The sequence below is a fragment of the Ochotona princeps genome, chromosome 20 (genome assembly GCF_030435755.1).
Source record: "Ochotona princeps isolate mOchPri1 chromosome 20, mOchPri1.hap1, whole genome shotgun sequence".
NCBI classification, from domain to species: domain Eukaryota; kingdom Metazoa; phylum Chordata; class Mammalia; order Lagomorpha; family Ochotonidae; genus Ochotona; species Ochotona princeps.
In genome coordinates this window covers 8,512,274-8,525,669 of record NC_080851.1, presented here as the reverse complement: position 1 = coordinate 8,525,669, position 13,396 = coordinate 8,512,274, and the positions used below count along the sequence as shown (strand labels likewise).

General features: G+C 39.0%; 1 protein-coding gene across 2 annotated transcripts in view; it reads right to left on the bottom strand.

Annotated features, from left to right (window-relative positions):
- Window positions 1-13,396, bottom strand: part of CDK14 (cyclin dependent kinase 14) — a 455,945-nt gene that overhangs the window by 217,093 nt on the left and 225,456 nt on the right. For both annotated transcript variants that reach the window (XM_058678236.1, XM_058678237.1), the window contains exon 8: window positions 918-1,041. In XM_058678236.1, the coding sequence (XP_058534219.1) occupies window positions 918-1,041 (124 nt within the window). The remainder of the gene's footprint in view (window positions 1-917; window positions 1,042-13,396) is intronic.

Sequence of the window (13,396 nt, the reverse complement as noted above, 5' to 3'; positions counted from 1 at the left end):
AAGCCCACATCACAACCTCAGACATCATTAAGTCCCCAGGGTAATTTTTCATTCTGTCCTTAATAGAACAAATTCCTAATCAGAATATTTATTAAAAAATAATAGAGGCAATGCAATGTCAACACATTGGGCTGCCGTCAGGGGTGCTGGGGACCACGTGTGCTCTGCCTGTGCAGTGCTACTGAGCTCGGGCAACCGTCCTGCCCAGGAAAGGCACACTAGCAGTCAGGACACCGCGCAGTGGCTCCCTGAGGTCGACATCTCAGTCTCAAACTTCCAGGAAGGAATGTCTGAAACAGGCCCACCCCAGGACACATATTTTAAATAAAAATAAATGTCTACTTTTACAATGTTACTGAACAAGCCTGAAACAATAGTCACTTCTGGAAAGGTTAGCACTCCTCCAGACTGCAAACATACCAATAAGTTTAGGGCACCTTGAGTCATGGAACAACCCTGTGAAGCTTTGAAATGACCCAGAGGTTTAAATTCCTTTTCTTCAAGTTTGGTAAAATACCAATAATTACTGAAGCTGGTAAAGGGTAAAGTGAATTTGTTATATTCTCTTTCTCCTTCAGAGTAAGTTTGACAGGCTCATAGCAAATTTTTTTTAAAATGTCTCCATGAGTTTATTTTATGTTCAACATTTTTCAGATCTTCCCTTTAAAAATATTCATTACTGGGATGCGGTTTATGCTTATGAATACTCATGTCTGTCAGCCTAAATTTTATAAAAATTGACCAAGCATTATATTTGAAGATTATCATAAATAAGAACAAAATTCTTTCATTCCAGAACAATTTTTTACCGTGATCTATGATGACAGAAGAAGCATACCTAAATAAACTCAGGGCCACCATCTGCCTGGCATTCTCACAGCGTGACAAAACAGACTGGTAATTAACTGCTTTCCTACCGAAATCTGCCAGCTTTAACTCCCCCGTGTCACTGATGAGCAGGTTCTGCGGTTTCAGGTCTCTGTGCAAAATATAACGCTGGTGGATATAAGACAACCCTCGCAGCAACTGAAACAAAAACAGCTGGAAAAACAGGAAGGCAGAAGTTAAAAACAGAGCACAGAGAAGGACCAATTTCAACATACAGTCTGCCAGTTACACACCTTTACTGAAAATGAGTATCCATCACCAAATTTCCGACCAAATTATTTAAACAGCATCTGCAATATTATTATGTAGACGCCTAGTCATTAAGATGCAATCCAAGAATTTTCAAGCAACCCATTGTCTCAACCATGAACTACACCACCTCAGCCAGGAGACCATTAGCTCAATGTATATTCCATATATTAACCAAAGTGTTAGAAATCAATTCTTTACAACATTTTTAAATCTTCAGCTCTATAATGATGCTTGAAGAAAAAAAATTTTCCATAATATCATAAACTGTTTAACACATTTATGTAACCATGCGTAAGTTTAATTCTATGGAAATGACATAAACATGGTACCCTTAAATTCATTAACATGCTTTAAGAAATGGAAAACAGGGCCCGGCAGCGTGGCCTAGCGGCTAAAGTCCTCTCCTTGAAAGCCCTGGGATCCCATATGGGCGTCGGTTCTAATCCCGGCAGCTCCACTTCCCATCCAGCTCCCTGCTTGTGGCCTGGGAAAGCAGTTGAGGACCGCCCAATGCATTGGGACACTGCACCCGCGTGGGAGACCTAGAAGAGGTTCCTGGTCCCGGCATTGGATTGGCGCGCACCGGCCCGTTGCAGCTCACTTGGGGAGTGAAACATCAGATGGAAGATCTTCCTCTCTGTTCCTCTCTGTCTCTCCTCCTCTCTGTATATCTGGCTGTAATAAAATGAATAAATCTTTAAAAAAAAAAGAAATGGAAAACACAGGAAAACTAAAATGATGTGAAATGATGAAAAGTCACACCATCCAACTAATTAATATATATCCAATTAATTAATAAACTGTTTTTGCACATACGGCCATAGAGAGCGCTGTTGCCTCAAGTCCAACAGGACCTTTGCTGATTAAAGAATTGACCCATCTTTGAGGGAAATGGACAAGAATAGAGAAGTTAAGAATTTGAGAGCAATAGTTTTACAAGAAATAACTTAAAAAATGACTAATGCCCTTTCTGTTTAGTTTCGTATTGGAATGTATTAAATATTTCTATTGTAACAGAGTGTTTCACTATACTTCCCAATATTCTGCTCATGAAAAAAAAATATTTTAATCAATTTACTAGAAAACACACGCATGTTAAAGATTGATTCCCTATATGAAAAATAAAAACAAATATTACTTTTTAGTGATGCCAACTCTCTAGTCCATACAATCAGCCAACACCCAAAGGTGGTTTCAGAGAAATTTTGAATGAAGTGTGAAATGTTGATAGAACGAAGTTGCTCCAGAATATTCAGACTGAACTCTGGGAAGTCCTTAAGCCTTAGGTGCATGCATTTCCAGAATATTTTAAATAACTAGGGTTTGTGAAAAAATTTTATAGAGGGCATATCTTGAAAAGACAGTAAGACCTCAGATTTTTTGTATGTAACAATATGCATGGGGACAGTGAAGGCCTGGGATCATTATTCTCAAAATCTAAATAAAGAAAATAAATGTCTGTTCTGTTTGTCTTAATGAAGTTACTGGCTTAAGCCATGGGAAGCCTACATCACTCTAATTTCTCATCTTCTCCATTTTTACATTTAGCTGATGGAAACATTTAGGTTAATGCCATTACCAGCAGTTTCCAGGGTCAGTGCTCACTTTCAATACCCATAGTATTCTGAATTCTAAAGCTTGCAATTTCTAAGAAAGCCCATACTCCTTTAGTTCAGAAGGAAAGAGAAAGCCATCTTGCTTTCAAAGACTTTATACACATACATCCAAACACACACACACACACACACACACACACACACACACACACACACACACAGAGGCAGACTGCCTAACAAATTTACTTTCAAAAATAAACGGACTGTGGAAAAGAAAAAGTTTGGCATTGTAGAAAACAGTATCTTTGGCGGTCTATCAGGTGCTTGCCTACCAGAATGGCCACTGAACACAGTGAACATTTTAATGTCACAAACACCTGACACCTACTAAGTGCCAGCAGCTGCCCTATGCATTATAAAGCACCATCTAATTTAACTTTTGCAGCCACTTTAATGAAGGAACTGCCACTAATGTCTGAATATTGATGAATGAAGGAAATGAATGCAATTGGTCAAGATCACCGCACTGTTAGGTAGAGTTAGGATTTGAGCTCCGATGCTTTGATTCCAAAGTCCATGTTTTAACCACCCCACTCTGGGGATCTTGACTACAAATCAATATGCACAGGCGCGATGCTGGGATAGAACCTTCTCTGTCCAACTGAAAATAAAAAATATTGGTGCATGATATCCTGGCCCCAGGGGCCACTGATTCCAGTCAGGAGTCCAGGCAACATCACTCCATAGCCCTGAGTTCAAAAGCAGCTGTCAGCAACCTCCTAAACTCTGAGCAGGGTCTTCCCCAACTACATCCTTCATCTTTAACTCTTCTATCAGAAAACCCTTTCTCTATTGTGTAAGAATCTCCACTTGTACTGCCTGCAGTCCCACTGCACATGTACAGAAAGTACTCACTCATGCCCCGAGATTAGCTTCTATATACAGCTATCAGGATGGTGTATATCCCACCCCATCAACTGTGCTTCAGCTGTTTTCGGAAAATGCGTACACAGCTGGCAATCCTACACCAATAATGTGATGACTAACCAGAACTTGGAGACATCTGGGTGGTGGCAGATAAAAACATAACCCATAAGCAATTAGACTAAATCACCCCAAAGGGCTCTTCTTCAAACACTTTTATTAATTAGAGAAAATAGATAATCCTCATGTTAATCCATAAGCTATTGAAATAAGACATCATATTAAAGAAGATTAAGAAAATCAGTATTAGGAAAAGGTACAGGCACACACTCCAATTATAAGTGTGTACATGACAACTAAGACCCAAACATTACAAATGTAGCCACCAAGTTTTCAGCTATTTGAGCAACACAAAAAGTCGAGTATCAACACATCTTCACAGAATAATTTATTTATGGTTTATTAGGATTTGATCAAATGTTCCAGGTACAACCATGGAGGAAGACAACAAAGATGAGTAAGATACAACATGGGTTCCCCAGAGCCTACTGGACAAGACACACACACACACATGGACCACTGTCCCTTCAACAGTCCTGTGTTGTTCTTGCAACACCAAGTATGGGTATTGAAAGGAAAGTTGGAAGTTATAAGAACAAACAGCAATAAAACTTATCCTGCCTTTACAAGAAGAAAAATCTAAGATGTGAATCACAGAAAACTGGCTACTCAGAAAACATAATTCATTACACATAAAATGTTAAATGAATACTGCATTGATCAAGTATTCACTACACACTAAGTTGGAGTGATATTTCAATCCCCCTTCTATTATTTCTAAGAGAAAAAAACTGAGACCAACCCAGCATGCATAATTCAGAAGAAGAAAAGTTAAAACTCACTAAAGAGGACAACATGATGGAAATGTGAACCTGTCAACTTAGTAGGACAAATTCATTTAAGAATGGTACCACATTTCGCTGAAATCATTAAAGTGTACCTTATAAATAATGCTTTATTTTCTTGTTATGGTATATTTAAGTTTTACTGGGGGTCTACTTTTTTTTTCAGGAGTAGAGATGTATATTGCAGTTTTTATTTGATTCCTGGTACTCTGGTCTCCATCACATCATTCATTTATGAGATTGCAAGTGTACAACTACAATGCCATGACACAGGCAAAGAGCAAAACACTACAGTCAAGACTACAGCTAAAAGGCTATATTATTGTGAAACACAAGGGACATTAGGGACAGGAAAAGGGATAGGCAGAAAGGCATTCAAGGGGGGGAGCCCTATACCTACAAAACTGTGCAATGGATAATAAATAAATATTGCTTTAATGTGTTTCACACATAAATGCACGGGCAGCTGCAGGTAGGAAAGCTCTAGGATAGCAGGACCTTGCAGAGTAACAGAGAGGGCCGCATGGCGGATTCAGTGAATGTTTTAATAACTCAAGCCAGAGGAATTTCTTGCTTTATAACTGTGGGCAAACATTTAATGTCTGCATCCAGGTCCTGCATAAGTCACATTGGTTGATGGTTAAACTAAACCATACTACAATGAGTTATGGCTGACACTCTGTGGAAAAGCAGAAAGAACCACTGCATGGAGGACCACACACAACAGCACTGGTGTGGCTAAGAACTAGTGATCAATGGCATCTCACATACTGAAAAGAAGAGAGCCCAATGTTAACTAAAGGCTTGCTCCAATCGAAGAGTTTGTCCAAGTCCTTTTACATATATTACTCAATCCTTTACAGGTTTATACTTTCCCTTTAAGCTAATGAGAAAACAAAAGTTCTAGCAAAGTCTCTAAGTCATCCAGTCATCACATAGAGCTTGTGAATGTTCCACTCTAACTCATGATCTTAAGTGAGGTGTATACTGAACACATGCATGGCAGAGTCAGGGGTCTTCTACTAGTAAGTGAACCCAGGTTTCTAAAAAGTCTCAACGAGCATGCAACGAGCATGTGATCCCCGAGTTTCTGCTTTTGCTATTTAAAATATTTCCAGACATAAATAGTGTGGCAGAAGGCAGCTTCATGTACTGAAACTCATAAAATAACACATTTTCCTGTCATCTTCCCATCTATCTACTTTAGCAACCATAAGGTTTTCCTAAGAATACTTTGCCATTTCTGTATTTTCTATTCAACTTTTCTAAGAAGAGGTTCCTCCAAGTCTGTCCATGTGATCACTGAAGTTTCATAGTTTACTTTGAATCTGCTCACTTTCTGCAGTCATGCTGGAAGAATGGGACACCTTGGCAGGCAGCCATCCTTATCCTTGTCTTGCCATCCACAGTGGAAGTTCATATTCTCAGTGCCCTGGCAAGATTTCCATGGAGTAGCCCTTATGCTGTTATCGGAGGTCTTACTCCCTCTGAAACCCTTTGAATTTTAAGTAGGCAAACATTATTAGAATAAACTCTTTCACTATTTAAGTTTATAAAAGCAGCAGAGGAAGGCTTGCTCATGTGCTGGGGCCCCTGCACTCCAACTGGATCCTGCAATAATGCCCGGGCTGGGCTCCTGGCTTCAGACTGACTCAGCTCCAATTATTGCTGCTATCTGGGGAGTGAATGAACAGATGAACTCTGTCTCTTCTTCTTTCTTCTGTAACTCTGCCTTTCAAAAACTAAATACATATTTTAAAGAAAAAATGTCAGCCAGTTTAAAAATACTAGCTATAAATAAAGATGTAGGATCAAATTATTTTATGCCAAGAGCTGATAGGATCCATGAATTTTCATAAATACACGGATTGTGTAATATATGACAAATTAGGTGAACACAGCTTTTCAAGGAATGATCCAGCTTCCTTTAAGCGATATATCCTGGGTTTCTTGGGACTTCTAGCAGACCAGTAACTTTATTAAGAAGAGATCATTGCTGTGGTCCCTGCTCCTAGGACACACCAGCAATTCTTACAAAGACAGCTAAGCTACTTTTCTGCCCATGGCATGGGCCAAGTTTAACAGCTCGGTATCTTAAGTTTTCTTCTTGAAAATGATCTGTTGACTCTTAAGTATCTTTAGCAGGCATTCACACGTGCAAATGACACCAATTCATAATTTTCTGACGCACAGAAATGAAGGGACTCCACAAGTGCAACAACCTATGTGACTAGAGTGTGTGAGAGAACCCTGTGCTGAGTGTTGTGAGTGTTGTGTAACCACTGGATCATCCCCGCAACATCCCTGCCAGAGAGGAGAGAGGCATTACGGTCTCTGCATAAGAGAAACAGAAACAAAGCTTTAGAGACAGATACAGAGTAACTGACAGGGACTCTTATTTGAACCCACTTCCGTCTTATTTTGATGTTTTGATGCCACAGTTAAGAGTTCTGCTGCCCTCACAGAAGTGCACATGGTGTGTGATGAGAAGTGCTATACAATGTGATCTCAAGGCCAGATCATGTGACAACCACGGTTGTAAATCAGTAATAAAAACTTCCAATAATATTTCATTGGCAACAGTTTTTAAAGCTCACACGTGTTGTACAATCACGACATAAACCCTATATCCAACTACATAGAATAGAAAAATAATTACAAACATCACTTCTCAAAATCATCAAATGGATGTCAAAATATTTCAAAATATGCATAACATGATAGTTTATTACAACATTACGTCTTCCTCAATTTTGAAAAAAATTACATGAAATGACTCATGATGCATTTCATTAGCTGAATTTCAAGAGATCCAATAAAACCACTAAATCTTAACTTATAATATATTTAGTAAGTACCCCCAAATAGCTACTATTTTTACAAAGCATCACTGAAATTTAATGAACTAAATTTTTGAAGAATACTTGGCAGATTATACAGAGATAAAAAGGAGATATAAATAAAGCCATAGCTACTGAACATTATTGTATAATTTACACATTACATTGGACACATTTCACAGTACTAATGTGCTACTAGAATAGTATAAAACACAAGTATTTATGTCAGAGTTTAAATGCTATTACCACTTCAAATAACATCTTACATGCTAAACCAAAACAACTACTATTCCTTTGCTCTGCAGTGTTGGCATCCCATATGGGAGGCAGTTCATGTCCCAGCTACTCCGCTTCCCAAACCAACTTCCTGCTTATCGGCTGGGAAAGCAGTGGAGGATGCCCAAGGTCTTTGGCCCCTGTACCCACGTGGTAGATCCAGAAGAAGCTCCTGGTTCCTGGCTTTAGATCAGCCCAGCTCCCACTGTTGTGGCCATGTGGGGAGTGAACCAGCAGTGGAAGATCTTTCTCAGTCTTCTCTCTAGATCTCTGCCTTTCCAATAAAAAAATAAATCTCTTCAAAAATGTGAACCAAACAGCTGATGAAGATGATGAACCTTGATCTACAGATGCAGGTGACATTTCACTAGGGATTGGCGTTTTGGTGCAGTGCGTAAAATTAACACCTGTTACGCTGGCATCCCCTACGGGTACCTGTTTGAGTTCAGGCTGCTTTACTTCCAGTTCAGCTCCCTGCTGATGGCCGAGAAGCAGGGGTGAATAGTACAAGTGTTTGGGCCCATGTGACCTACTTTGAAGATCCGGATGAAGCTCCTGGCTCCTAGATTTGGCTATTGTGGCAATGTGGGGAATGACTCAACAGATGGAAGAGCTTGACTTTTAAAATAAACAAATAAAAAAAAAAAGTTCACCCAATCAAGCCATACCATGCAGGGAATTAATTTCAAATGGAACACATATTTAAAGACTTACTGAGATCATATATAGCAATAAACCTCTCTTCATTTTCTCTCAGAGGGTTAAAGTAACAAGAATGTAAACAAGAAAAATAACTACGACCTGTACTGGGTAGTGCCATAAAGGCTGTGTCCTTCCAAGACAATCAGGATAATCTCTGGCTGTGGGCTGTGTGTGTGTGTGTGCGCGCGCGCGCGCGAGAGAGAGAGAGAGAGAGAGAGAGAGAGAGAGAGCGAGCGCGCTCTACTAACTGGGCTGATTCCTCTCCCTGGGCCTCATGTCAATCTTGGGATACATGTAAACAAAAGGGTCCTAGAGAGAGGCAGTGTGAACAAGTCAGCTTGAGGCTTACAACCCATGAGTGAATCCCCCTGTTCCCAAGGAGTACTCCCCCACAAGACACATACTTCTATTATCAGACAGTGAAAGTGGAACACCGTGTGCATTTCATCCTTCTGCGAAATGACTTCTCCCATCTGGGTTTTAAAGCGTGTCCAGGAAAGAATGGAGGGCTTAATTAGCCGGCCTTGACTCCTTTGTCATTTTCCAAACTGTTTCAGGCGGATCAGCAGATCACAGCAAGGGAGAAAAAGCCATGCCTTAAATAACTAAATATGGACCCTACATCCTAAGCAGAAACACACTCTCACAACTTTCTGAATACTCCACACAACATGAATAGATGGATGTGGGAGATTACTTAGTTGTAACAGAGGGTATGAAAATGCTCAGAAAATGCCTAGAAAATGCCAGGTGATGAATTCTTAAAACACTTTCTGATGGCCTCATGAAATAATCATATTTCCTGAAACACAGAACAAGGGAAGGCTCTATAATATTCATGGCAATGCATAGTAGAAAATCATTATGAGCTAAATGAAAGTTCTAATGAAGAATATGGAGAAAATCAGATATCATTTGATTTTCTATCTGAACACTAAAAAGTCTCATTTCGGAATCAATTCTCAGTGCCATCTGTATAAAACAATCTTAATTTGGCATAGCATTACTCTCTGTTACACATCTGCTGGTTCTCTCAACTATACAAGAAAAATAGCCATAATAAACCTCCTATATCTTAATTAGTGTATCTATTGAAATGAAAAATAATCAGTCTTATGCCAGTAGGATTTCAAATACTCTAGAGAATTAAAGTGCTGTGTTCAAAATTACTTTGGTCATTTTCAGTGATTTAAACACATGGCAAATGTGCTTTTTGAGGGAATCTTCTAGAAAGTCATTATAATAACATGAAAATGAAAATACATTACATAAAAACACAGGCAGATTCCAGCTCATCATGATAATAAGATTCAAACATCTACATTCCTGGATGTCAGCTGTAGACAGCATCAATTAATCTTTTTTCCCCCCACAAACCTTTACTGTCATGCTTATCAAGATTTGAAGAAGACATGAAAACCTGAATAAAGGACAAAAATTCAGGCTATGTGGTCATTTTTTAAGAAGTCAATGGTCAAAATATAAATCAATGAAAATTATCAAGCTAAATAAAATTGTGTATTTGCCTCACATGTGAATGGTCAAAACCCAATATAACTTATAGCAAATAAAAGGTAGAAAATGTAACTTTCCTTCCAAAACAATCTAACCAAGTTTCTACATATCAATTATCATGCTCCTAAAATTGGTTGCTATGCCTATAATCATCATAAATATTTATAACTAGACCAATATCCTCAGGCTTTTGATTCAAGTTTTAAATCGCTCGTCAAGTAATTAACTGCTAAAATTATCCATTTGTCAAAAAATTGATACTATGCTTAGAAACAAGCCGTTAGTTAATAGTGAATATTTACTTCTGGATGCCGTACTGACAATTCAATTAAAATAAATGTTCTTTTTTCGTACATCTACTAAGTGTTTGCTAGGAAGATATATTAAAAAAAAAAAAAGATAAAACTTTTTCAGCTGTTTTGCTGGGTCTAAGCCCAAAACTAACTTATGGTTTGTTTCATGGTTTACTAAGAATTTAGAACTCTATAGTATTTTAGTTGGTCTTTCTTCCCTTGCATTCTCCATGACTTCTCCAATACTTGAAGCTCTACTCAAGTTACAGTAAAGGAAAAGTCCTTGCAATTTCTTTAAAAAAAAAAAAAGATTTATTTATTTTACTTGAAAGCCAGAGCTACAGAGACAGAGTGGAAGAGGCAGAGAAATCTTCCATTCACTGATTTATACCCCATGTTTCCCCAGTGGCTAGCCAGAGCTGAGCTGATCTCAAGCTGGGAGCCAGGAGACTATTGTGGCTCCCACGTGGGTGCAGTGGAACAAGGACCTGAAACATCCTCCACTGCTTTCCCAAGCCACAAGCTGGGAGCTGGGTCAGGAATGGAGCAGCCAGGACTCAAACCAGCAGCCACAGGGGAGGCGATGTCCCCAATCCTCTCAGTTCTTAACTGCATGATGTATATATAGATTATGTATATATAAATAACAGGAATATTTTAAAAGTGGACATGGAAAATATACACTCTTAGAAAATCCGAGATAAATTCCTAAAATGTTTCTATATACGATCATGGTTCAGACTAATGAAATTATAAAGCCAAAAGATGCCAAATTTAGGAGCAAATTAATTTGACTGCTGTGCCTTTTATGTCTGTCGTAATACTCAGTGCTTATTATATTCTGATGATCTGATGATAAATGAAATATCCACCTAGACACAGAGTTACAAAAAGGCCATGGTCCTTCCAGGCTGACTCCTCATCTCACCTGGTTATTACGTATCTTTAAATTCATATGGAACTATTACAGTATCTTAGTTTAATGCCAATGTTTGTAATTAATGTCTAACAAAGCATTATGCACAGTTGTTAACTTCAAAAATATTATCCTTACGTTCTTCATTTTGTATTCAGTTATAAGTGACAATACATATCACCACATGAAAACAAACAAAAAATAAGTTAATGCATCAAACAGAAATACCCTTGAGACGTCTGTCACTATGTCATAGTCAGATGCCTTTGAGACTGATTTCACCTGCAGTGCAGATGCAGAATACAACCCTGGAGGAGGGGCTCAGCTCTAACCAGGCAGGCAGCATGGAAAAGGCAATGCAGAATCAGGCGAGTGGCCTCCCATGGAAACCAACGTGGCAATGAGGGCTCTTTGTTCCTACGCACAGCAATTCAGATGCCAAAACACAAGGCACGAACAGGTAACAGCTATTTTTTTGAAAACTTTCCATATCCTCAGAAAATGTATCACTCATTACTAAATTACATATGAAAATAATAAACCTATATGTGACTGGGCACATATGAAAAGTGCAAATATCAAAGGTAATTACAGTAATTTAAGAAATGAGTCATGTGGTACAGGAAAAAGAAGAACAAAAAATCAAAATACCATCTAACAAGTTCCTTAATCACAACGGTCCTGACGTTTATTTTTCTATGGAAAGTGGAAGCTGGATGGGATTGTAGCTCCACGATGCTAATTTTGGCATGAACTTGGCTATGGCACAATCACTTAAGGAGATGTTTCTGTTTGTTACACCAACACCCCATGTTATAATCATGTAAATGCTATGCATATCTAAGGAATAAAGTTTACTATGAATGCAGTCATTTTCTTCATGTGTTCCCTGGTGGTGGTCATAATCTAAACCCTTTGTTTACAGACCCATTTTCCTCTGTTTAGTTAAGCTTTTCAGTTTTTTTTTTTTAACTTACAAATCCGCTCAAACACAGCAGGCACACTGTATGTTATAGTGCGACTGACCAACAGACCGGATGGATTTTCTCCTGGAGACTTCAGACCCATCTGAATGGGCAGGTGACTTTTCTATCCCGACACACCCTGGACTCCTAGATTTCTTCCTTCACCATCCTCGGATTCCCTTCACCTCTCTCCCGTTGTGAGTTTAGGTGATGGACATCTTTAAGGAGCTTCCTGAGAACTGATGTAAGTTTGGCAAAATTTTCAATTCCATGGACATCAGAGAATGATAATTTTATCCTCAAACTTCACTGGGTTTATACACATTTATAGGTAGAAAGTGCTTTTGTAGAAGATTTAGTTTATTTTTATAGCAAAGACAGCTATACAGAGAGGAGGAGAGACAGAGAGGAAGATCTTCTGCCTGCTGATTCACAACCCCAAGTAGTCACAACCGCCAGAGCTGAGCCAATCTGAAATCTGAAGCCTGGGTCTCCCACGCAGGTGTTGAGTCCCAAGGCTTTGGGCTGTCCTTGACTGCTTTCCCAGGCCATAGGGAGGCAGCTGCATGGGAAGTGGGGCCACTGGGACACGAACTGATGCCCACATGGGATCCCAGCACATGCAAGGCAAGGGCTTTAGCTGCTAGGCTCCCTCGCTGTGCCTGTGGAAAGTGATTTTATGTTAAAATTGTCAACCTATTGATCTGCTGTCATTTCCCTTCCAGTTGTTGCTGAGAGATTATTTTGCTGCTGTAACTCTAAATCCAGTTACTGGAACTCTTGTAGAATTTTTCTTTGACTCCAGTGCTCAATGACTAACATTGTCAGCCCAGTTTTTTTTTTTTTTTAATTATTATGTTGTGGGCATTTAACAGATTTTGTTAATCTACAGATTCATGTCCTTCACATTTGTAGAACATACAGCGCAATCACTGCTGTGCTAATAATTCCTCCTGTTTTTTTCTTTGATTATTTGGATACTGGATTCCCTGGACCTCTGATTTGTTGACACTTATTTTTCATCGTTGGAACTGATACTGTGGTATGGTAGTTTAGGTTACCGGCGGTGGCATTGCACCCCATATGGGTGCAGGTTTTTGGTCTGGGCTACTCAGCATTTGATCCAACTCCTGCTAATGCTGTCTGGAAAAGCAGCAGCAGATGATCCAAGTCGTTGGGCCCCTGCATCCATGGCAGGAACCTTGAAGAGGCTCCTGGATTCAGCTCTCCCAACTCACTCTGGCCCCTGTGTCCATTTGGATAGTTTCCATCTCTCTTCATTTCAAAAAAATAAAATTTTTACATGTTTCCCATTTTCAATTTTTTTGCTCTACTTTATGGCAATTTTTTTATCTTCCTTCTTT